Source organism: Oryzias latipes, chromosome 6 (assembly GCF_002234675.1).
Source record: "Oryzias latipes chromosome 6, ASM223467v1".
NCBI lineage: Eukaryota > Metazoa > Chordata > Actinopteri > Beloniformes > Adrianichthyidae > Oryzias > Oryzias latipes.
The window spans coordinates 14854545-14877182 of NC_019864.2; the positions used below are offsets into that span (position 1 = coordinate 14854545).

Genomic DNA, 22638 nt, shown 5'->3' on the forward strand with positions numbered 1-22638 from the left:
AACTAAAAACTGAACATTTGATGGGAAAGTCATCATCACCATAGAAACTTTATTTATTTCGTACAAGTCTCATTTTTATGAACTTTCTTTAACTTTCTAAGAAACTTTTTGGTGAGTTACTTTAGCCTTAATGGTTTTTATCTTTTTTTAAATACATTTTATGTTTTTTACCGGTATAAGCAGGACAGAAATTCTGCTGTGCTGTCACATGGAGCTTTCTTGTGTTTAGCTTAAAAATGCATCTTATCTCTGCTAACTTGAATAAATGTAGCCTATTGAAAGGCATGTTGGCTGTGTATATATTTTATTAACTAATTTATCCCAGTAAATGATAGAGTTTAGATGTCTTTTTACAACTTGACATCATTTGTAGCTTGAAATTTATTATAAAGTTCCATCCAAATAAATTACCGTAACTGCCGTTATTACATGGAAGGGGGCTGCCTGGTGGTTAGCAGCCTTGCCTCACAGCGAGAAGGCCCTGGCTCGAATCCCAGCTGGGACCTTTCTGTGTGGAGTCTGCATGGTCTCCCCGTGCATGTGTGGGCCCTCTCCAGGCACTCTGGTTTCCTCCCACAGTCCAAAAAATGCCTTATAAGTTAATTGGTTACTCTATATTAAAAGATGATGTAAGCGGGTCGTCAAAAAAAATCAGATATAGTCAGAAAATCCAATTTGGGCATCAAGACCTGCTGTGGAAATGCAGCCATTGTGAAGCCCTGCGATAGACTGGCTACCTGTCCAGTGTGTATCCCACCTTCCCCCAACAGCAACCGGACCAGGTTCTGGTAACCCCATGACCCCGAAAGGGATTTAGTGGATTAAGAAGCTGGATGGATGCAATAGAACTATAGTGGGGTGAGATCTGGGCTGCATGGACATTACCAACCACTAGAGGGCAGCACAGACTGAATCTGTGGACTGAAAACTGTTTTCAGTCCACAGATTCAACTTGAATGGCAACTTTCACTTTGAGTCATTCAGACATTTACATACTAATGATATGCACAAGCAAAAAAAAAACTGCAGTGCAGCAAAAAAGCCAATAAATGATCCCACAATCAGTGTTTGGTTAAATTTACTTAAAACGATTCAACAAAATTCCTTTTAGCCATGAATGAGTTCAAAGAAAAACATATAGAAATTACAACCCAGTTTCTAATTAAAGTTTTGAATCCACTTGTAGATATGAAGGCCTGACAAAAACAACTTACAACCTTAAAACAAAGTTTGTTTTGTTTTTTCTACAAAGTTCAAAACTATTCTTTGCATATTTAAGAATTTTTCGTACTTAAAACGTTTTTTGCATTTGGGAATATTTTCGTATTGCTGGTGTTGTTATTTCCACAGGATGGTGCAACACTACATTGTGTTCATTGTAGTCCCGATGTGTTGGTCGATAAAACCCATACGGGCTGCAAAAAGGGATTCTGTTCAGAGCCCACGCGATATTGGTTTGTTCCATCCCATCCTGAAAAGCAGTCAGAGATTCTGCTACACCATATTGCTGTTGTTGAGCTTAGTCCACTCGAAGATGTCCTGCTCACAGACAATGTCCGAGTTGATGAGAAGGTAGCGATCACCCACACAGAAGTGCTTCTGGCAGGCGGCGCATTTGAAACACTCCAGATGGTAGACCTTGTCTCGCACACGCATAGTCATCTCAAACGCCCGGATCCTCTTTTCACAGGAAGCACACAGACCGTCCTGACCAAACAGCCTGAGTGGAGCATGATCGATAAGGAAGACAATGTTACAAGAAGACATTCCAGCATCTCCATTCAACTGACTCACCAGAATAAAAGACAGTGCTCCCCTAATATCCCATTAGATCTGCATACTTCTTATAAATTGTTCAAATAAGGGAATAAACAGATAATCATTGACATCAGACCAACCTCAGATAATCCCGTCGACATAGTTTTCTTCCCAACTTGTAGTAGAGGCGACGGCCCACCTCTCCGAGACGACAGCCGCACAGGTCGCAGCTCAGGCAGTCCTCGTGCCAGTATTGCTCGATGGCTTTCAGGAAGAACCTGTCCCCGATGTTCTGCTGACAACCTCCACATGTCAGCAGGGAGGGGGGCATTTGCAGGACTTCGTCCACCGGCTCCCTGATATAAATGAAAAGAAGATTAAAAACAACTGGATTGAACTTTCATCATCTATGAATTCCCTGAAGATCGATCATAGTCTTCATTTATTGTAATTTAATTTGATTTTCCTCTTAGCTCAAAAAAAACAAACACATTTTATCCAATTGATACAATTTTCTTTTGAAAGTAACATATTCTATAAAATGTCATTATTAGTGCCCCGATAAATTCTATCTTTATCAACTGATTTGCAAAGGTTTATGCTACTATTTATGTTTTTGTCTTGTAGCTTGGAGCTGCAAGGTTGGAGAAGGAGCATATTTCAGATTAAAATACTAAATTAATACATTTGGAAAGTGTATACAATACAATTTGTTTTTTTGTACTGTTACAAGATTGTTTGCTCCCCTTTCTCACACTACAAACTATGGGATACTTATAGATACTTGATTGTAAACCTTGGTTTTAGACTTTCAAGATATTTTAACTGGTTGGAAATTGTTTTTATTTGTCTTTTGCTCTACACCTTTCCAAGATTTTCTTAAAATCTGTACAGTGGAAAACATTCCTATGTCTCATTAGGAACTAGTATGTAGAAATAAGGAAATTATTAATAAATTGAGTCAAAATCATTTTGCTCCAAATCTTAACAGAATAAAAACTTAATATATGACTCAAATGCACTGAAATTGTTGTGTTTTATGGTTCAGTTAGGATGTTATTTTTTAGTTTATTAAATGTAGACTGCCATTTATTGTCATTAAATTTCAAAACAAACATTTAGATTTATGTTCTAAGTAAATGTGCTAGATCGTATTCTGGTTTTGTTCACATTTTGTTCTAAAATAAGTCATTTCCATTTATTACACTCGTTTTTTTGGCACTGCAATTAAGATGAACTGCAATTAGTTTAAAAAAAATACAAACCATTTGCCTCAAACTATGACAAAAAATACTTATTGGGCTTTAAAACAATCAGTTTTCAGTAATTCTCTCTAATAGTTAGATTTTTTAACCCATTTTTCCCCCTTTTAGAATGCTACTGTGGAACTTCTTGTTTCAAGATTTTATTTTATTATGTTTTTTGCTATAAGATTTCTTAAGTAAAACTAACGTTCTGCATAGTTAATTGTACTGCTGTCTAGTGTGTTTTTTCCTGAAGATTAGTTTTTTTACTAAGCCTTTTGCATATTCCAGACCTTCTGTTTGTGGAATCTAACTGCAGAGGTTGCTTTCCTAAAATAACGTGCCGTTTGGTTGCTTTCTAAATTGTGATGACAATGTCCTTGAAAGCCTTAAGGAACCCTGAGCTTCATTCTTTGGAAAAGGAAAGCACATACTCGCTGGCCTCCAGCGTCTTCCTCTCTATGGTGGATACCATTCTTCTCCAGATGCGCTGCGCCTCAGCTCCGGGGTTCGGACTCCACAGCCTCTAGTCTCTCTGCGGCGTCCCGGGAAGCTCCTGCGCAGCCGCTGCACCTGCCTCTACCGGCGCCCAGATCCCCCCTGCACGACCTGATTCAGGAAGATGACTTCAGTCGAGATGTTCGCGGAGGAATAACCAAAAAGGCCGATTGTTCTAGTCAGCAGAGCGGCGATGGAGGACGCTGTCATCATTTCCTGGGGCTGACGCGCGCGCTGGCACCTCCACGCCATCCAGGACACCGCGGATTCGCTCACAGGCCAGGGGGGGTTAGACTGGAGCTGCCTTAAACGTGCGGATGACCCCCCACCCCATTCTGTGACTGACTGCTCTTTTTCCTGTTCACGACTGCCTGACAATGGGGGGAAATCGGTCTTAAAGCGACAGAAGTTCGCGCCGGCTGCTCTGTCAGGCGTGGAGCGGAGTCGTGACCGACACTGACGTGAGGGGAAATTCTCTCCCCCTGAGGCGCTGATGGAGCAAAGATAACCAACGTCGTGATGTCAGCAGACAAGTGTCCTGGCCCGCAGCTCCATCATCATGTAGAGAAAGTTATTAGGACAGAACAGAGAGCTGGATCCAAAACGAAAAACAGTTCAATAGAAAGTAAATAGTGAAAAAACCCAACAAACAGTTTGAACTGTTTATTAAAATGTTTAATATATAATGTGTGAAATGGGGGGGGGGGGGGGTGACAATTCATAATATATTTTCATTCAATTTAGTATAAAATGTGGATTAAAGGTGTAATTTGCTATATAGAATCAGATGTTTACATGTGTCATATTTTATCTCAAAACCATATTTTTTCTGAACTTTATTTTTTGCTTTATCGGAATTATCCCCTATTCGGTTAATGTTGTGTTAAATAAATGTGGCATCATTACTGTACAGAATTGGAAAAACAGGAGAACAAGATCTTGCTGCAGAGAAGCTGATCTACAGAGCCCTGGTTATGACATTAAAGAAAAAACAATTGCCAGACCATCTGAGTTACTTTACTATATTATATTTTTGATTAAGTGAGGGTAACATAAAGATGAAAATAAATTTATCAGAACTGTAACTACCCTTTTGGGGGGGAACAGTGGTTAGTGCTCTTGGTTGCAGCAAGAAGGGCCCCCAGTTCAAGTCCCGGCTGGGGGACCTGAAACAGAACACCAATGGGGGACCTTTCTGTGTGGAGTTTGCATGTTTTTCCCATGCATGCGTGGGTTTTCTCTCCGGACTCCGGCTTCCTCCCACATCATAAACATTTCATTGGTTACTCTAAATTGCCCCTAGGTGTGAGTGTGTGATTGAGGCCCTGCAACTGACTGGCGACCTGTCCAGGATTTATATTTATATTTATTTATATTTATTTATTTAATAAAGGCCAGCGCATATAAAGATGTCCCCTGCCTTTGCCCACAAGTGGCCGGGATAGGCTCCGGCAGCCCCGTGACCCCGAAAGAGACACACAAAAAAAAACACCCCAGAAAAAGCTAACTTTTTATTACTACTATTAACTTGATCTCTTTCACTACAAGAGGTTGTGAAAGACTAAGAGCATTTGACAAATGTCAAAGCATTTGACATTTAGCTTTCCTAGGAACTGTTGAAAAACATATAAGCAAACATGTGAGTCCACAGAAAAACATCACTGCTAAACTAATTTAACAGACTAACGGAGACTAAAACATGAGGTTTCTTAAAGTTTTAAATGGATCAGTTCAATTGACTGTTGCCTCTCTGTCCCTGATGGGTGAGATAATGTATGGCACTGTCGCAAACACAGAATTAACTAAAACTTGTTGTTTCACATAATAGAATATATAATTTGACACTTTGCCAAATTAAACATATTTCAAGGCTTGTGCATATTATTACTTGACAGTGGACAAACTAAAAACATACTTTGGGCCTTAGTTATAAAGACAACCATGAACAGAAAATTTGCATAGACACGATTCATGCAGACATGACAACACATTTTTGCACTGATGTTTTTAGTTTTGACACCGCTAGGTTCATTGTTAACTTGCGTTGATCTTGATAGAACAAGAATAAATCGTAATTTTCCTAATATTTTGTAATCCAATATGTCCATCAATTTTCAGAACCCGCCGAATCCCTTTTGAGGTCACGGTTGGTCCAATTGAATTTATTACACTTACAAGCCCAAAGGGCTGGGAGCTAAAGGAGTGATGGTGTGGATACACATTAAAAGTGCAGCTGTCAATGAATGAAAATACACTGTTCCATGTTTTAATGTTGTTTCCTTATTATATCATACACCAAAAGAGTTTACGATCTTTTTGTGATTAAATTGTTAAAAGTATCTGTGCATATAGCAAATAGAAATGGGGCCTTTGAAATAAAGGCAGGTGATTCAAAGGCTTCAAGAAGACAAGTCTCTGGGACTTTAGGTTTAAAAATATATTTAAAAATGCATAAATTATATTATAATTCATTGGTTTTCAAAGCTTAACAGATCAAACGGAAAAAAAAGCTTGTAATACAAACACAAATGTATTTTTCAAGCTTAATTCGAATGTTAATGTCTTTTGGATTTGCTATTTGCACAGCTATTTTCTGGCAATAGGTGCTGTAATAAAAGCATGACTGGTTATGTACTTAGTAGAAAATTCAAAAAAATGTTTTTCATCTTTCATTTAAATTCACTTTATAATTTAATTTGTTTTTATTTAATGTAAAATAAAAATTGAATTTATATAACAAATTCATTTGTATTCCATAACTTTGTATAACGAACAAATGTTTTAGATTGGAAAAAGTCTATAGATACAGTCTTTTATGGTTAGTTTTTTAGTTGCAGGCCGAATTGTTATGGTACCTACACCGGGTTCGTTGAAATACTGGGGAATTTTGTTGCCGCATTGTTTCCTTTGTATCTATAACAGAAATGTATTAATGTAAATACAAAAAGAGCACTTTTAAAAACGAGGCAGAAAAGGCAGGTGCTCAAGCACCCCTACTGCCCTAATATTGCACGTGCCTGTTCACCAGTTTATAAATGATCATTTCTGTTGTTGGTAACCTTAAATTTAACCCTTGTGCTATCTTAGATGACCCCACCCTGGCATTGATGTGTTCTCCCTACCATGACAAAGGTGGATAAAGGTGGAAAGATTTCATTTAATCCATGGACACCAGTGAAGATCACAAATCATTGAAGAAAAAGGTTCAGCGCACTGTCTAGTGGGTCTAGATGACCCAACTCCCAATGTTAAAGTGCCTAGGATAGAACAAGGGTTAAATTAACAACAATATTCATCTAGTTAAAAATAAGATATCAAATTTAATGAAACATCAGTTTATATGACTATATATTTGACCAACTTCTGAAGTTATGAAAGAAGAAATATGCTGAGAAAGTGTTCCCAGAAGGCTGTTGTTCTGCGGGGTTAATGTGCTTATATTTCAAACTGCCGTCCTCAAGCTTTCTTCCTAAAAGCGGTTCTGCTGCGGGGACTCGTCTTATCTGCTGCCAGTCCCTGAGGGGTGCCTGCAGGAGGGAAGGACACAAACAGCAGTTGGACTGGACAGAGAGATAACACAACTCTGTTCCAGCAGCCAAATGCAGCACTGCAAGATTGCAGGCAAACTGAAGATCCAGGACAAAAGCTTTTCTGGGCTAAACTCTGGATTGATACCAAACTGAGATGAAGTAAGGTGTGCTAGGTGCTGCTGTGTGCCAGCTTTGCCAAAGGCAAAGCAGCTTGACACGGATAGAAACAAAATAACAAATCCTTGATTGGAGAACAACTGTGTAAAGATTATGTGTTGTCTTTGCACAAAACAACACATTATCTTTACATTTTTTTTCCCCTTTATTTAACCAAGTAAGCCATCAAGAATGTGTTCTTATTTACAAATACAACTTGGTTTTTTTTTACCTTCAACAAAACTGCTGAATTATCCCAAAATGCAGATGAGTTTAATCTGTACACATAGGGGGTCTTTGAATGTTTTCATGCTGCATGGATACACTTGTCCAAAATAAACTAATCAAAATAAAAAAAAGAAGAGAAAGTCACCGCTGGCATGACACAAGTCATCCACTGCTTCCTGTGGAGTTGACTGACAATGCCCAGAGGATGTGCATCTGGCATGCAGAGAGGATGCTTTCCTGTGGCTGCATTTGAGACTGCATTTGCTTCCTATCCCCAGCATGCATGATGGTACTCTTCAAACTAGAAAGGCTGGGTCCAGATGTTCCAAAGTGATAGGACTAACAAGTCAACCTATATCACTTAATGTCATTTAGCGGAAAACCTTTAGTATTTATGTCCCCAGACACCACGGACGTTATTATACATCTGGCAGAGACATTTTAAGTTTCAGTTTATTTTTTATACTTCTTGTGCAAGCTGGCTTTTTTAAAAACTTTCGTTGTTATTTTTTTTGTTCAGAGTTGCCATTTTTTTAGCTTTTATGTTGAATTTGGTTGTCAAACAGTCTGGACAACCTTTACAGAGGCTGAGTCACTCATGTCCAGCTTCCTGTTTTGTTTGTGCCAGAGAGCAGTGAAGAATTAAAGGGCCAGCCCCAAACACAGGCAGCGTCATACACAACATAACAACTTTACTTTCAACTCTGAACTTTTTAACATGTTAAAACCAAACAGAATGGGTAATTTCAACATTTTAACGTTCTTCCTGAAAGTTCTAGCTGTATTCTCTCCTCATACGGGACTCTGGACATTAGTGTTGACTCTGTGACTGCATGAGCTCTCAAACAGAAAAAGCAGAACCTACCACTTCCTGCCCAATCTGAACCGTATTTATAACCGGTTATTGTTTTAAAGCTGCTCCTTAACTGCCAAATACTGATAGGGTTCACTCCTATATAAAAGGCAACCAAATGTCCCCCTTGTAAAGGTCAGAGGTCAGATGAGGACCCACCCCGGAAAACATGCAAGGCTGTTCGATTGTTGAAGGCTGTGGAAATGAGTCACCCGCTGAAAGGGAGCTTCATTTGCTCTTGGGATCCTCCCATAATCAGTATTATCCCTAAAAGAAAACACAGTGGAACAGTACAATCAAATAGCTATGCAGCCATGTTAACAGCTTCCTGTGTCCAGCAAAACAATAGAGCTGATTTCACTTTGTCTTAAACAGACATTTACTGTTTTCAAAACTGAAGGAAAATTAACAACACACAAGCGTGTCTTTGACAATGAAAGCTTTTTTGAACACAACAATTAGGATGTTAGGCTGTTGAATTTACATCTAAAACAAAAAGAAAAAATAGGTCTGCGTTTGCCAAAATTGGGTCGCTAAAATTATTTGAACTTTAGCTAATAGATTTTTGTCAAGTTTTTGTTTGTTTGTAGTATTCTGACGTTTTACCGCCATCTAGTGGTAGGAATCAAACACTTGTAAAAAAAAGTAGGACTTGCACTTCTGACTGCAGAAAAAAAACAACAACTTCTGACTGCAGAAATGTTTTGATAGGAAGATGACCCTCAGTCTCTGCACAAGAAAGAAGAAGGAAAATACCAAGATTCATTATAGAAATTAAACTCTCACATATGGATGTTGGTTGGCTGCAAGATATACTATAGTAGCTAATATAATATGAAAACCAGCAATTCTTCAAAAGAAGGTTTAAACATCAACCTCAAAAAATTTCAGTGAAAAAAAACACATAATCTACTAAATACACAAGCCAATAAATTGTTTAATTTCCTTTGCTAGATTATTGTTATTGTTAAAAAATATTAGCATCCCCTATATATTAATTATTATAGAAAAAGACAAACAGTTTTTGTTTCTTAATTTAATAACTAATAGGGAGAAAAGACTATTACTATGAACACGTAGAGAGGCAGAGGGATCAGAGGCCATTTGGGGGACCAGTAAAAATTAAAAAATATTTTAAAGGAAAATATGTCATTTCCAGAAGCAAAAAAGACAATTGCAAGGATATTTCACTGACTGAAAGGTGAATGTGATTATTTTTTAAACATTAACCAGTAAAGTTAGCTTTTATGTTTTAAAAACTAAGAATTTATTAGGCATAAAACCAATGCAATGACTACACTAAGGTAGCGGGTCAGTTTGTCCAAGATTAAAGTCCTTTCTAGATGTTTAATTAATTTATGTTTGCAGATTTCTAGCTTCAGTTTCATCACATACCTAACTCACACTCACAAATTTGTGAAACTTTTTGACTTCGACATTGCATTAAGTGTAACTGATTTGTTTCACAGTCAAACTTGAAACGTCTCCCTTACCCTCACAACAAATCCTTTTTGTCACACACAGGATGGTCTTTTTGCTCAACAGTATTAATCATAATTATTTGATTAATACTGACTCACATTTCAAAATAAAATTTTGTAGGCCTACTCTGTTTCTTCCTTAAAAAAATTGTTCTTTAAAGTAGTGTCTGTTTTAGTAAGTTTAATTGCATGTAATATAAACAAGCTGATTTTGTGTCTGTTCTTTTGAAGTATTATTTGTATTTTTTTTAACTTTATTGTACAAAACGTAAGTACAATACAAAACACAATTTTGCAAAATAATCTTCAGATATGCCAGGGGAGCATACATATTACATGCATTTTACATAAAAACATTCAGGTTTCTACAACATTCATACATAACAACATAACAACAAACATACAGTTTTCTGGTTAAGGCTTTTGGAGATGTTAATGAGATAGATTTCAATTTGTTTGATTAAGACAGGGGGGGAAAATAGAAGATGAAGAAAATTTGCATTTTTTATTTGTATGTTGTTGAGAGGGTCTTTTTAAAAGGCTATTCAAAATTATGCCTGATAATAAACGTTAGCCTAAAACACGTATTTGCTTCCTATTTTATTTTTATAATTTAGGGTTAATTTTTTTGTATATTCATTTGAAAGTTTATTTCATAAATAGCTGAAATATCTAATTTTTAGAGAATTATTTTTGTTAAAATGTTTAGGCAGAACTTAGACAGCTAAAATAGGACCATAGCCTTTATAAAGAATTTCTCCGTCTTTCGAGCCGTCTCAGTTGTCGGTGAGGCCGGCGGGGCGGATCCCACACCAGAGTTAAAGAGAAAATAAAGCAACACAACAAAAATTACAACTTGGCCTTTTTATACAGTTCTCCATCAAGCTCCCCTGTGGATTTATATAACTGCAAGGTGGGTGAATAAAGGCTTGGGGGGCCGCGAAAAAGGGCTCCTGCTTTGCTCTAAGTTCGCACGCGTTATCAGACCTGCAGCTAGCAGTGCGCGAAAATGCTAAGTCAGTGGTGGGTGTTAACTAGTTCGGCCATGGCCCTACCTCAGAACTGCGAGAAACACCGGTTCACACCCCGGTGAACTAATAACAGAAACAATCAAACAAGAACATAAAATCATCAAATTTAAATTAATGTACGAATGAAATCCAATGTATGAGCTTAGTCACAGTTGGTGCTAAAGTTTGTCGGTTAGGTAGTCGTGCAGTAGTTTCGGGGCCTTCCGATTACCAATGATAACAGAAATAATTTATGAATAGAAAACTTGTGTCACGCTGGATGAAAATCCAGATTTTCTTGAAAATACAGTTAGATCTGTTCTTCCTGGCAGTGTTGCAGTCGGTTTTAATCAGCTAACGCATCTGTTGTTAATGTACTTGTTCACACCAATCTCTGTCACAAAACAACATCATGCGATCTTAAAAATTTGTTAGTCTGGTAGAAAATCTCTTTAAACTAGTTTAGTAGCGTGACACGTCTTTGAGCTATGCCAAGAAAAAAAAAATCCAGGATCATTGAACATTTACATTAATAAATCTTATAGATACATTGACTAAATAATAGTTGAGGATTGTTTCAGGACGCAGAGGTAAAAAGGCAAAGGTGCCCTGAAGATTCTGCAAAAGTGAAACTGATACTTAAAATGTGTTGAACTTTTTTTTTCCCTGAATGGAGGCAATGGAAAGTTGGTGCAGAACTTTTGTGAGAAAAAAAATCCAATAGAACAGAATCCAAAGTAGTGTTTAGAAATACTTTAATCTTATTGCACTTTTTATTGCTCTTGTGCAGATTGTGGTTTGCATTGTCTATTATTTCTTTTCTGGCGTGTCTTTATGTACAAATAACACCTGACTTTATAATTGAGATTTCTTTTTTTTTTTTTTTTTTTTTTTACTTCTAGATGCCCTCTGCAACAAATGCAAATACCCCAGTGCAATCTGCCAGCCCAGAGGTGGGATCCGCTCCAGGCTTAATGGGCAGTTTTGCACAGGGTGGACAGTCAGAAGTCTTGAAGCAGGTGCTGTGCATTATTGACAAAAAAGTCCGCAACATGGAGAAAAAAAAGGTGAGCCTTTTTCTTTAAATGGCTGGTGGGTACCCTCACCGGACAAAAAGTCCAATAGTTTAATAAGAGTGCCTTTGTAATATCTGAATATTCATTTAATTTATTTTTCTTTTATTTTAGAGCAAATTAGATGATTACAGTGTCAAGAAGAATAAAGGAGAAGGTCTGAACCAGGACCAGCTGGTGGGTTTGTTGAAGTCACAGATTTTCCTCAATAAAATCTTTTAAATATTTCGCACAAATTTAATTCTTGACCTTTAATCTTCATCTGTTTTAGGAGGCCCTCTCTAAATACCAGGAAGTAATGAACAACTTGGAATTTGCCCGAGAGTTGCAGAAGACTTTTATTACTCTGGGACAAGATGTAAGGACGACAAAGATCAGAATACAAAACTCAATTTGGTCATTAAAAAATTGTTAATATTGAAATGAGCCAAACTTTTCAGTAGTTTAGTTCAGTGACAGCCGAGTGCATTCCGACACCTTCAAGTGTTGATCCCTGTCTGAACTTTATACGCATTAATGTGATCCATACAATACTTTGTGGAAAAAGATGCATCAGGCCATTCATTTAAAATTAAAATCGTGTCCAAAATTGTTGTTTTGGGGACAAATAGTTAATAATTTATAGCAGATTTGTTGTTGTTTTTTTAAATGTGTTGGTACCAACCAATTAACATTTAAGGTTTAGTTTTTGCTTGAGATTATAAATTAATATTGTAACTGTATTTATCAAAACTAGTTGAGCACAAAGCAGTATAACTGCAAGATTCAAGTTCATTTTTACGGCAAACTCCAATTATGGTTCGTCTATCTTGAAGAAGTTGATGGGATTTATGGGCAGCTCTTAGATTATTGGTAACAGGGAGGTTTTTGCCTAAAATCCGATTTAAAAAGCAATCCTTCTACGTAATTGAATTGACTGTCATTTAGCCTGACAATATGGTGAACAGGTCGTAACTGTTTGATATTTTCATTGACATATTGAAATGTCATCTGGAAAATTAATAGAAAAATGACCAAGTTTTGGTTTTAATCAAACTGCTGAGGCATCCGTTTATTGTTATGCTTCACTTGAAAAAGTCGGGCAGATGCAGCCATCTGGACCTTTACCAATCTAACTTTAAGTGGCTTGTGTGCTTGACGGTCAGATCCAGAAGGTGGTGAAGAAGTCTGCGCGGCGGGAGCAGCTGGTGCGAGAGGAGGCGGAGCAGAGGAGACTCAAGACGGTTCTAGAAGTGCAGTTTATCTTGGACCGGCTGGGCGACAGCGCTGTGCGGCAGGACCTGAAACAGGGAGTCTGCGGCTCAACTCTGCTGACGGACGAAGACTTGGCAGCTTTTGATGAGTTCTACAAGTTGGTGGGACCAGAACGTGATCAAAACGTGAGGTTCGTTGGATTTTGTTTTTGTTTGCTTGCTTTTTTCCCACTAAACGGTGATGAATCTGTTTTGTTGCATATCCTAACCGTTGATCTTGCCTCTTGCAGGTTGACTGACCAGTATGACGATGCATCTGTGCACCTCTGGGACCTACTGGAAGGAAAGGACAAAGCTGTCGTTGGAACAACGTGTAAGTTGGGTTTCTGTTGTGTTTAGATGACTTCTAACATGTTTGTGTCTTTTATTAACCATTTAAAAGCTGTCCATAACAAAATAAGTATGAAACATTTCCACGCTCATTTTAGTGCCAAACAGCCATTTCAAGTGTATGTTATGGCTGTCCATCAGAATCCATGCTCTGCATGCATTTTCTGACACCATAGTCTGACAGAAAGGAGCTGAAAATAATTAATCTCAAACTTAAAAGTGGTTTTAAGGCAAGGTTGTTGAAGGCTCCAAACAATGGCTTTCTGTCAAACTGCTGTAGCCATTAGCTGGTTTTAATATGTTAATGTAGTATGTGCTTTGTATTCTGCTAATGTAGCATGTGTGAGGTGCTGTGATGTGAATAATCGGGGTTTGGGACATTGGCATAGTGCGTTCTCAGCGATCTGTCCTCAGGCTGCTTCGCATTGCTGCATTTTGCTCATGGCTGGGGGGGTGGCTGAGAGCTGCAGGCTAATCCTGACTCAGCAAAGTGGCGGCCTGCCAGAGGTGCTGTCACCTTTGGTTCCTTTGGCCAGATCTGTGAACCCAAACCAGGAAGCCGTTGACCCAGTTCCTCATTGTGACACCAGCTGACCTCTTTGCCTCATTCGGGGGCTCCTTTATGAAGCCTTGGACTGGAGATCTGTTGAAGCTGGATCAAAACAAAATGACTGAGTCATGCTATGGCAAACTAGGGCTGTGGATCGGTACATAGGAGGCAATCTGAAACGACTCAAGAGCATTCACCACGATTCTTGCAATTTAATCTAAATATGACAGAAATATATATTTGCTACTTTCAACAAAGGTTTTTCTGACAACTTCCTGGTTAACTTCTACAGTAAATGAAACAAAAACATAATTGTTTCTTTGGCTCATTAAACAACAAATCTGAAAAATGTTTTTACATCCTCAAAGTTCAGTTGACTGCAGTTCAGGTAGATGGATCAGAAAAGGACTTCATATTTTTGGGAACGGATTGCGAATATCTGAGTATTCCGATACTCATTACAGCCCAGTCGATCTTTTTTGCTGAAAATTTGTGATTGAATGCAGTGTCCAGTTTCTTAATTTGTAACCTCTTAATGCTGAAATCAGTCTGAGTTTGGCCTCTCAAGATTTAATTAAAATGTTCAAAATGTCTCCTCAGACAAAGCACTAAAGGAGACCTTGGACCAGGTTCTGCTGAGCGGCTATTTTGACAGAATACCATCCCACCAAAATGGACTGTGTGAGGAAGAGGAGGAGGAAGAGGAGGTGTTGGAGGAAGAGCCAGTCACAAACACAACCGCAGTGACTGGAACTGAGGTTTCAGAAGCAGAAGAACAGATCGTCGTTGAAGGTCTTCTTTTTTTTTAAACTGTGCTTCGTTTAATGTTTTGAATGTGAGTCGTAGGAAAGCAATTGAGGATCAATTCAAAGACTCTTCTGACTTTACAGAAGCTGAAGTCATTGAGGAGTTTACAGAGCCCCTCGAAGTGGAAACGGCAGAGGTAGGAGCATTTCTGTGGGGTACTGCAGGTCACCGGTCATTTGCTCCGTTATTGTTGGTGTTAAGCGTGGATGGGACAAAATCTCTGACTCCAGTTCCATAAACCTACTGTTTATTTAAGATCCTCTAAACTAACACAACAAATACTACAAAGCTCTGTCGATTTTTGGAGCAATCCAAGCTGAGATAAACCCATCCAAAGCTTAAAATATGAAGGTCAAAATTGATTCATTTCCTAGTATTGATTAAAACACTCAAAGATCTTTTCTGCTGCATCCTGTTGTGATTAAAGGGAAAGTAGAAATAGATCATTTTAATAAAACTAAAGATGAGCCTGAATACCCAAAGGCTGCAGCTCTGTGTCTTTGATTGATTGACTGCATCAGGTGGATCCAACCAATTAGAACAGAAAAGTCTAGAATCCAGACAACACCCCTCAAGGCCAAAAGCTGCCACTTTTGTTGAGGTGCCAGTTAAAAAGTTTTACTGTTTAATGTAGAATTGTGTTTATCATGTGTTAATCAAAGGCATCTATCTGTGTGTCGTGTGACTGTGATGACTGTTTATACCTTGCGTACTCTGCAGTTTCCATCTAAAGCATCTGAGCTCCACTTTCTGTCTTTCAGTTTGTAAACAGACAGTTCATTATAGACGGGGCTTACAGTGGAAGTGAAAAGGAGCAGGGGGGTGAATGGACCAGGGAAACAGAGGTACACATCATTTCATCGTTCTATATGAAACAACTCCTTCCACAATGTTGTGTAATAGGCTTCCATGTAGGAGGAAATGGATAGACATGCCCATGGTTACACACCTTTTTGTTTTATAGAGACATAAACACACAAAAGCAGCAGAGATGTGCTATAGTATTCTGCAAATTTAGAGCCTAAGTTGAAATATATCACTCCCAATTAAAGAAATATGGTTGATGTCAGAGGTCTGCAACTTTCAACACTTAGAGCCATCCTGGGTAAATTTCTCTCAAAAAGCCAGAAAGTCTATAGAACAATAAGAAACTCCTTTGAATTTATATTACGGTTACTATTTTGATAAATGTGAATGAACTATTGTTTTTAGAGAAACCATAAATAAATAAAAAACATACAATAGCCCTTTTTCTTCTAAATATGAAATGGTTTATAACAAACGACTGAGGTTTACATGACTTCCTTTCAAAATAAGGCGCACTGTGTCACATTGGATTACAGTAATCCCCCCGTATTCGCGGGGTTTAGGTCCCCCCCCCCCGCGAATAACGAAAATCTGCGAATAATTGACGCTGTTTTAAAACTCCCGGAGCCAGAGCCTCTGCAGAGTCAGAACCTTTTTCTGCCGTTTGGGTTCATTTCCAGACGCTGGAGATGATGCAGGGCGTTTGGATGGCATCTTAAACGCGTAAACAATACTTTACAGTAAAGTATAGAGTAAATCGTTTTTCAAAATTCGCGGAATGAGCGCTGTTCTGCGCCTCACGCTTGTGACGTCACGTCATCTGCGGCCACCCGCGAATGGGCGGGGGATTACTGTATCTCAATGCAGTAAATGTAGTAGTAGATATTGTGGTGTCTGCAGTGAAGAAATAAAAAAATAAACAGTTTGTACTGTTTGTAGTGCAACTTGGCAAGAAATGTTTAAACACAGAGCTAATTAAGTAACCCCCCCATTTTTCAGACAATAAGGCACACTTGTGACCTCTGGTTGTGCTTACTAACTTCAAATTGATTTACTGTGGTACATGGCGCACAAAAGTATGTGAAAGTGTTTCAGGTTAACTTTAGTGAACTATCAAACCACGCTGCTTGATGGATTATTGGAGCATTATGGGTACTGTAGTACTGTTGTGGAGTGATGTTGGCCTCAACTGTTTGTAAATGAGTTGAATAAAGTTTGACTCATCTGTTTAGTTTGATGCGCCTTGCAGTCTGAAAATTACGTTACTCTTCAAAATTAAAAACATGAAAATTTTTCTTTAACCACAATTCCTAAAAATCCTGTTTTGTAATGAATCTACTGGTGAGTGTAAAGAACTGCTCTCTGGTTTTCTTCTCCTCTCAGGTTGTTGGTGCTTTGCAGCAGCAGCAGCCGCCCTTACAGCCTGCAGTCCCCCCCGGCTCTCTTGAAACCCACCCCATAGACTTATCGTCTCCCGTTCCACCCAGTGACCCCATGGTCCGGAAGCAGGTCGTGCAGGACCTCATGGCACAAATGCAAGGACCTTACAACTTCATGCAGGTGAGGTGGAACTCTTGGGAAACAAAAGTTGGCTCGACTTTGCGTTCTGCTGTCCTGAACGCTTTTCCTCTCAGGACTCCATGTTGGAGTATGATGGACAGCCCATTGACCCGGCTATTGTGTCAGCGCAGCCTATGAAGCCCGCTCAGAACATGGAAGCTCCACAGATGGTTTGTCCTCCAGGTAAGTTGTAGCTGATTATGATTAAAAACAGCTTCTTTAGATTTCCGATAGGCTGATAGAAGTTCCACCGTTTCAGTTCATCCTGAATCCCGGCTATCACAATCAAACTCTGTTCCTGTACAACCTGAACCCACGCAAGTGAGTGGTTTTATCTGATCAGTATATTCTTTGAAATATTACTCAGATTTCCGAGTTAAAGTATTCTCTTCTCTATTCCCAGGTGCCCATCGTCTCTCCAACCCCCCCACCCATGTATCAGAGCTCACACGCCCAAGAGCCTCGACTCTCACCTGAGGTCATCGACCCCATCCAGGTAAACCTGACTGGAAACTGATAAAAAATAATAATCCTGAGTGAAAGTGAACAAAGAAAGTAAACATGTGTTCCTTCAACAGACTTCCATGTCGTTGTCGACAGAGCAGCCCCCCCCCTCCACGGCTCTCGCCCCTGCCTCCCAGGCGCAGGGATTCCCGGCTGTTTCCAAGCCTCCCCACAGCAGCGGCATCAATGTGAATGCGGCTCCATTCCAGTCGATGCAAACCGTAAGACTCATGGCGCTCACTTCCTGCTGCTCAGAAGAAGTCTGATCAGAAACGCAGAGGCTGACCTTTGAGGCTGCAGTTTTCTGCTCCAACACACATCTGTTGTCAAGGGGAACTTGACGGCTTGATTTGAAATTCATTTTATTTTTGCATCCACTTTAATTTATCTTTTTCTCACTAACGGAATCGCTGAAGTTAAAGTTAAGCCAAAGACTGAGATGTTAATCCTGTCATGATGAAATGATGTACACAACAGGAATGGTTGATTCTGTGGGTCTGAAGTGAAGCAGCTCTAAGGTTTCATCTTCATGGAGGCTTTTCCGTTCCTCAGGTGTTCAACCTCAATGCTCCGGTCCCACCAGCCAATGAGGCAGAAGCTCTGAACCACGCTAACCAGTACCAGAACAGTTACAACCAGGCCTTCAGCAGTCAGCCGCAGCATCCGGCAGAGCCGGCAGAGATGCCGTCAGAACAACTTCAGTCCGGTGAGCAGACCTTCACAGACCAGAATATAAATGTCCCACCATTTAGATCAGCACTATTTGCTGTGCAGTGCTTTCTGGGTAATGAAGCTGGCTGCATTATTTCTGGAACTGGCAGTAACATTAATCAAACTTTCAATTGACTTGATTTCACTTTGACATTGAAGCTGAGCTGCTCATCCACTGCTTATCAGAAATGGGTTGTAGTGGGAGAAACGCACAAATGCAGGTCATCACTGATGTGTTTATGGTTCACTTGAACTGGGTTTGAACTCGGAATAGTTTGGGTCTAAATTATTGACAGCATTTCCCAGCAGTGACCAGTCCTGACTCCGGTTTCTGTGGGACTAAAGAAAATGTGCTGGTTTGAAGCTAAGGATCATCCTCAGCTCTTTACTGCTAATGTTTGTGTTTGTGTGGATACACAAAAAAGAGAGGCACTATTTTTAGTTACTTTTTATTGCCTTCTTTTTCTTTTTAATCACTCCAAAATGCAAGAGTAACTTTACTCCCACTTTAGCAAATTCCTCACACTTCAATGAATGAACCAGATTTTGCTTACTTATAGTTTTGTTTTTATTTATTTACAGATTTCTTTGTGGATTTTTCTTTTACCATTTTGTGTAAAATGTCCAAAAGAAAGCAATGGTTGCACAGAATACACTGCTGTTTGCATTAGTGTGGTGTAAACATAACTGAATACATAAAAAGCCTGTTTTTTAATAACTTCTGTCAGTCACACACCAACACGTCTTTCAAGCTCTTAAAGAATCTACAACATCTTTAAATAGTTTTAATTTAAACATTTAGATTGGTAAATGTGACTACTGTAATGCTTATGCGATGCTGAGTTACTTGGTTATAACATCCCAACTTTTCAAGAGTTTGAATAACCTTTAAAAATTAAAAAAATTTTATGTTTAGAATAACCACATTTGTAACTACCTGTTTTTAAAAACCACATTCTTTCTAGCGAAGGAGCTGCATTGTGTGTTCGTAGATTTAGAGAAGGCGTATGACAGGGTGCCGAGGGAGGAGCTGTGGTACTGTATGAGGTCGTCTGGAGTGGCAGAGAAGTATGTCAGAGTAGTTCAGGACATGTATGAGAGAAGTATGACGGTGGTGAGATGTGCTGTAGGTCAGACAGAGGAGTTCAAGGTGGAGGTGGGACTACACCAAGGATCAGCTTTAAGTCCTTTTTTGTTTGCTATGCTGATGGACAGGCTGACAGACGAGGTAAGACAGGAATCTCCCTGGACAATGATGTTTGCGGATGACATTGTAATTTGCAGTGAGAGTAGAGAGCAGGTGGAGGAACAGCTAGAGAGGTGGAGGTTTGCTCTGGAAAGAAGAGGTATGAAGGTCAGTCGTAGTAAGACAGAATGCATGTGTCTGAACGAGAGGGATCAAGGTAGAAGCGTTAGGTTACAGGGGGCTGAGGTGAAGAAGGTGCAGGAGTTTAAGTACTTGGGGTCAACAGTTCAGTGTGATGGGGAGTGTGGAAAAGAGGTGAAGAGGCGAGTGCAGGCAGGTTGGAGCGGTTGGAGGAAAGTGTCAGGAGTGTTGTGTGACAGAAGAGTGCCAGCAAGACTCAAAGGAAAGGTGTACAAGACAGTGGTGAGACCAGCTCTGCTCTATGGGTTAGAGACGGTAGCAGTGAGACAGAGACAAGAGGCTGAGATGGAGGTAGCGGAGATGAAGATGTTGAGGTTCTCCTTAGGAGTGACCAGGTTAGACAGGATAAGGAACGAGTACATCAGAGGGACGGCTCATGTTGCCTGTGTTAGCGACAAAGTCAGAGAAGCCAGACTGGGATGGTTTGGACATGTTCAGAGGAGGGATAGTGGATATATTGGTAGAAGGATGTTGGAGATGGAGCTGCCTGGCAGGAGGGCAAGAGGACGGCCAAAGAGGAGATACATGGATGTCTTAACAGAGGACATGAAGTTGGCTAACGTTAGGGTAGAAGATGTTCATGATAGAGTGAGGTGGAGGACGATGATTCCCTGTGGCGACCCCTGATGGGAAAAGCCGAAAGAGAAAGAAGATTCTTTCTAGCGAATGAATTAATCCACAAAGATACCTAAAAAAATAACTGCAAGCCCTTTTTTTTTTTGTCTACCCAGAAAACTGTTTGGAGAATTGTATTTAATAATAAAAAAAAGTTTTCTTCGTTTTAATTTTGTGGGTTTATGTTGCTAATTGTTTCCTTTTTTTGTTTTGTTCGGTGCTCATTTTTATTTAAGAACTGCAAAAGGAAATATCTTCAAACAGGTTGGGCTTTAAACTCATCTGAAAAGCCGTTTCACAGAGATGATCTGCTGTGTTAATGTTCGCCTCACCACATCACCACTCTGGTTTTTTTTCTTGTTTCATTTTAATCTAATACAATAAGCTTCCATAAACTGCAGCTGCGTTGAACTTGCACTGTAAATGACCCATTTGTGTTTTTCCTTTTTTTAGGTAATTTTATTGGAGCAATACTTTGAGATGGTCCAAAATAATGATGGTGTGTTTGTGGTGCTGTTTTTCCCTCAGCAGTTGGTGCCTTTCATTCCCAAGATCCGTCTGCAGGTCATCAGCAGCCGGTGCAGCAGGGTCCAGGCTTTGGACGGCAGACTCAGTCCTTCTACAACAGCAGAGGCATGCCGCGAGGTGGACCACGCAACGCCAGGGGTCTGATCAACGGCTACAGAGGCTCTTCCAATGGATTTAGGGGTGAGCTCAAATTTAATTGCTTCCGAACACGCTCTACTTCACTAGAAAAAGACTTATTTTACTCTGCTAAAAGGGTCAAGTCTCCCATTTAAAATGCAACTTTTACAAGTTCTTTAACACTAATCGTTCAACTGCCTGGTGTACAAACTTGCTAGGGCAATGATGAAAAAACATCCCTTAATCTGGTTCAGTATGTCAGGGTCTGGAATCTTTAGTTTCCTTTAACTTCAATTCATTACAAGTCATTTTAACAGATGACAATGCCAGGAATGATCTGGCTCCAATTGTAAATGACTGCTTTATCTAGAAAGAAGAAATCACACTACAACTGTTGGCTTAAAAAGCTGATTATCACAGACTCCAAACATGAACCAACAGTGAGCATCTTTATGATTTAAGGAAGCAAACTTTTTCTTTTAATTACAAAAAACCTGTTCCTAAGGTACGAAGCATGATCAACAGAAGTGATCAAGTGTTGGGCTCAGAATCTGTGTAAAAGTTTTTGTTTTTTTTCTGTTGTGTTCTGCAGGTGGTTATGACGGTTATCGCCCCCCTTTTAACAACAGTCCAAACTCTGGATACGGACAGACTCAGTTCAGCACACCGCGAGATTACTCAAACGGAAATTATCAGAGGGTGTGAAAAACGTTAACTGTTTGTGGTTAAAGTTGTGTTTAGTTTTTCAAAGCGGATCCACTCTGTTTCTAAAATGTTTTTCCCCTTTTGTTGCTTTTTTTAGGACGGTTACCAACAGAACTATAAGCGAGGGACCGGCCAGGGACCCAGAGGAATGTCAAGAGGCAGCACTCAAGCTATGAGATCCTGAGATGGCCTTCCTCAATGACTGACTGAATAATTTGCACCACACTGAAAACTAAAATTCAAGAAATGCATCGACCCTGGCTCACTTTTGGTGTTTTTTTATCGTACATCATCAGTGGCATTTCCCCCTTTTCTTTTATAAATCAAAGGAATGTCTTCTTTGATATTTGGGAAAAAACATGCAGACTTTAAAACACATGGCCGATTGTAGATCTGGTATTTGATTTTACAAAAGCCACGTGGTTTAGAGTCCCTGAAAACCCTGACGGATTTTATGAATGATTTTATTTCACCTGCTACTGCTGGTCCAAATGATGGGAGCTGTTCCCGTATCTCAGTTTTGTCATTTTGGTTAAAAAGTCGAATCACTTTTTTTCCAAGAACTCTCATTTCCTCGTTTGTAAATTGATGTTGCTTCAAGAGTTTCAATAAAGTTGTGTTGCATACTCTTGCTCTTTAATCACATTTTGTTCTTCAAAGATGCAATGAACCAGGATAAATGTTTGTTTGTATTTCTTATTGTGAAGCTGAGTCTGCTGTTATGATAGTTCTGCATTTGTTTACATTTAACATTTATGTGGTTCAGGATAACTTTAATGCAGAAAGTGGCAAGTGTAGGATATCTAAGCTTTACTTGACATATCTGAGACTGACAGGTGAACTGAAATACTGTAAAAGTTAAATAAAATTATAAATTAGGTTGGAAAATGTTGGAAAAAGTTGTTAGTTGATGAAACTATATGTCTAAGCCTT

The 22638-nt window shown here is 39.3% G+C and overlaps 2 protein-coding genes across 4 annotated transcripts; one reads left to right on the forward strand and one right to left on the reverse strand.

Moving 5' to 3' along the window:
- Positions 1 to 1061: 1061 nt before the first annotated feature.
- On the reverse strand, positions 1062 to 3943 carry lmo2 (LIM domain only 2). Its single transcript, XM_004069556.4, has 3 exons — positions 3437 to 3943; positions 1899 to 2114; positions 1062 to 1720 (listed from the first exon to the last, which is right to left on the reverse strand). The coding sequence occupies exons 1-3, from the start codon at positions 3475 to 3477 to the stop codon at positions 1495 to 1497; spliced, it is 483 nt and encodes a 160-aa protein (XP_004069604.1). The 5' UTR covers positions 3478 to 3943; the 3' UTR covers positions 1062 to 1494.
- Positions 3944 to 10510: 6567 nt separating this feature from the next.
- On the forward strand, positions 10511 to 22336 carry caprin1 (cell cycle associated protein 1). Of its 3 annotated transcripts, none has more exons than XM_023955705.1 (18): positions 10511 to 10661; positions 11661 to 11825; positions 11946 to 12008; positions 12103 to 12189; positions 12977 to 13215; positions 13315 to 13397; positions 14565 to 14756; positions 14855 to 14907; positions 15533 to 15616; positions 16962 to 17138; positions 17213 to 17321; positions 17398 to 17459; positions 17542 to 17634; positions 17717 to 17863; positions 18195 to 18348; positions 20884 to 21063; positions 21593 to 21699; positions 21803 to 22336. In XM_023955705.1, exons 2-18 carry the CDS (start codon positions 11661 to 11663, stop codon positions 21887 to 21889), a joined length of 2082 nt encoding a protein of 693 aa, XP_023811473.1. In that variant the 5' UTR covers positions 10511 to 10661; the 3' UTR covers positions 21890 to 22336. The 3 variants fall into 3 exon arrangements, with proteins under 3 accessions (XP_023811473.1, XP_023811474.1, XP_020559589.1); XM_023955706.1 differs by having other exon boundaries at positions 20887 to 21063; XM_020703930.1 differs by lacking the exon at positions 10511 to 10661 and having other exon boundaries at positions 11714 to 11824; positions 11944 to 12008.
- Positions 22337 to 22638: the final 302 nt, after the last annotated feature.

Excerpts from the sequence above, each read along its gene's own strand:
- lmo2 (XM_004069556.4), bottom strand. The coding sequence starts at position 3,477 with ATGGTATCCACCATAGAGAGGAAGACGCTGGAGGCCAGCGA. Across the intron at positions 2,115-3,436 it reads AAGACGCTGGAGGCCAGCGA|GGAGCCGGTGGACGAAGTCC; the intron begins GTATGTGCTTTC and ends CATTTATATCAG. Across the intron at positions 1,721-1,898 it reads TGTCGACGGGATTATCTGAG|GCTGTTTGGTCAGGACGGTC; the intron begins GTTGGTCTGATG and ends TGCTCCACTCAG.
- caprin1 (XM_023955705.1), top strand. The coding sequence starts at position 11,661 with ATGCCCTCTGCAACAAATGCAAATACCCCAGTGCAATCTGCCAGCCCA. Across the intron at positions 12,190-12,976 it reads TTATTACTCTGGGACAAGAT|ATCCAGAAGGTGGTGAAGAA; the intron begins GTAAGGACGACA and ends CTTGACGGTCAG. Across the intron at positions 17,322-17,397 it reads ACAGATGGTTTGTCCTCCAG|TTCATCCTGAATCCCGGCTA; the intron begins GTAAGTTGTAGC and ends CCACCGTTTCAG.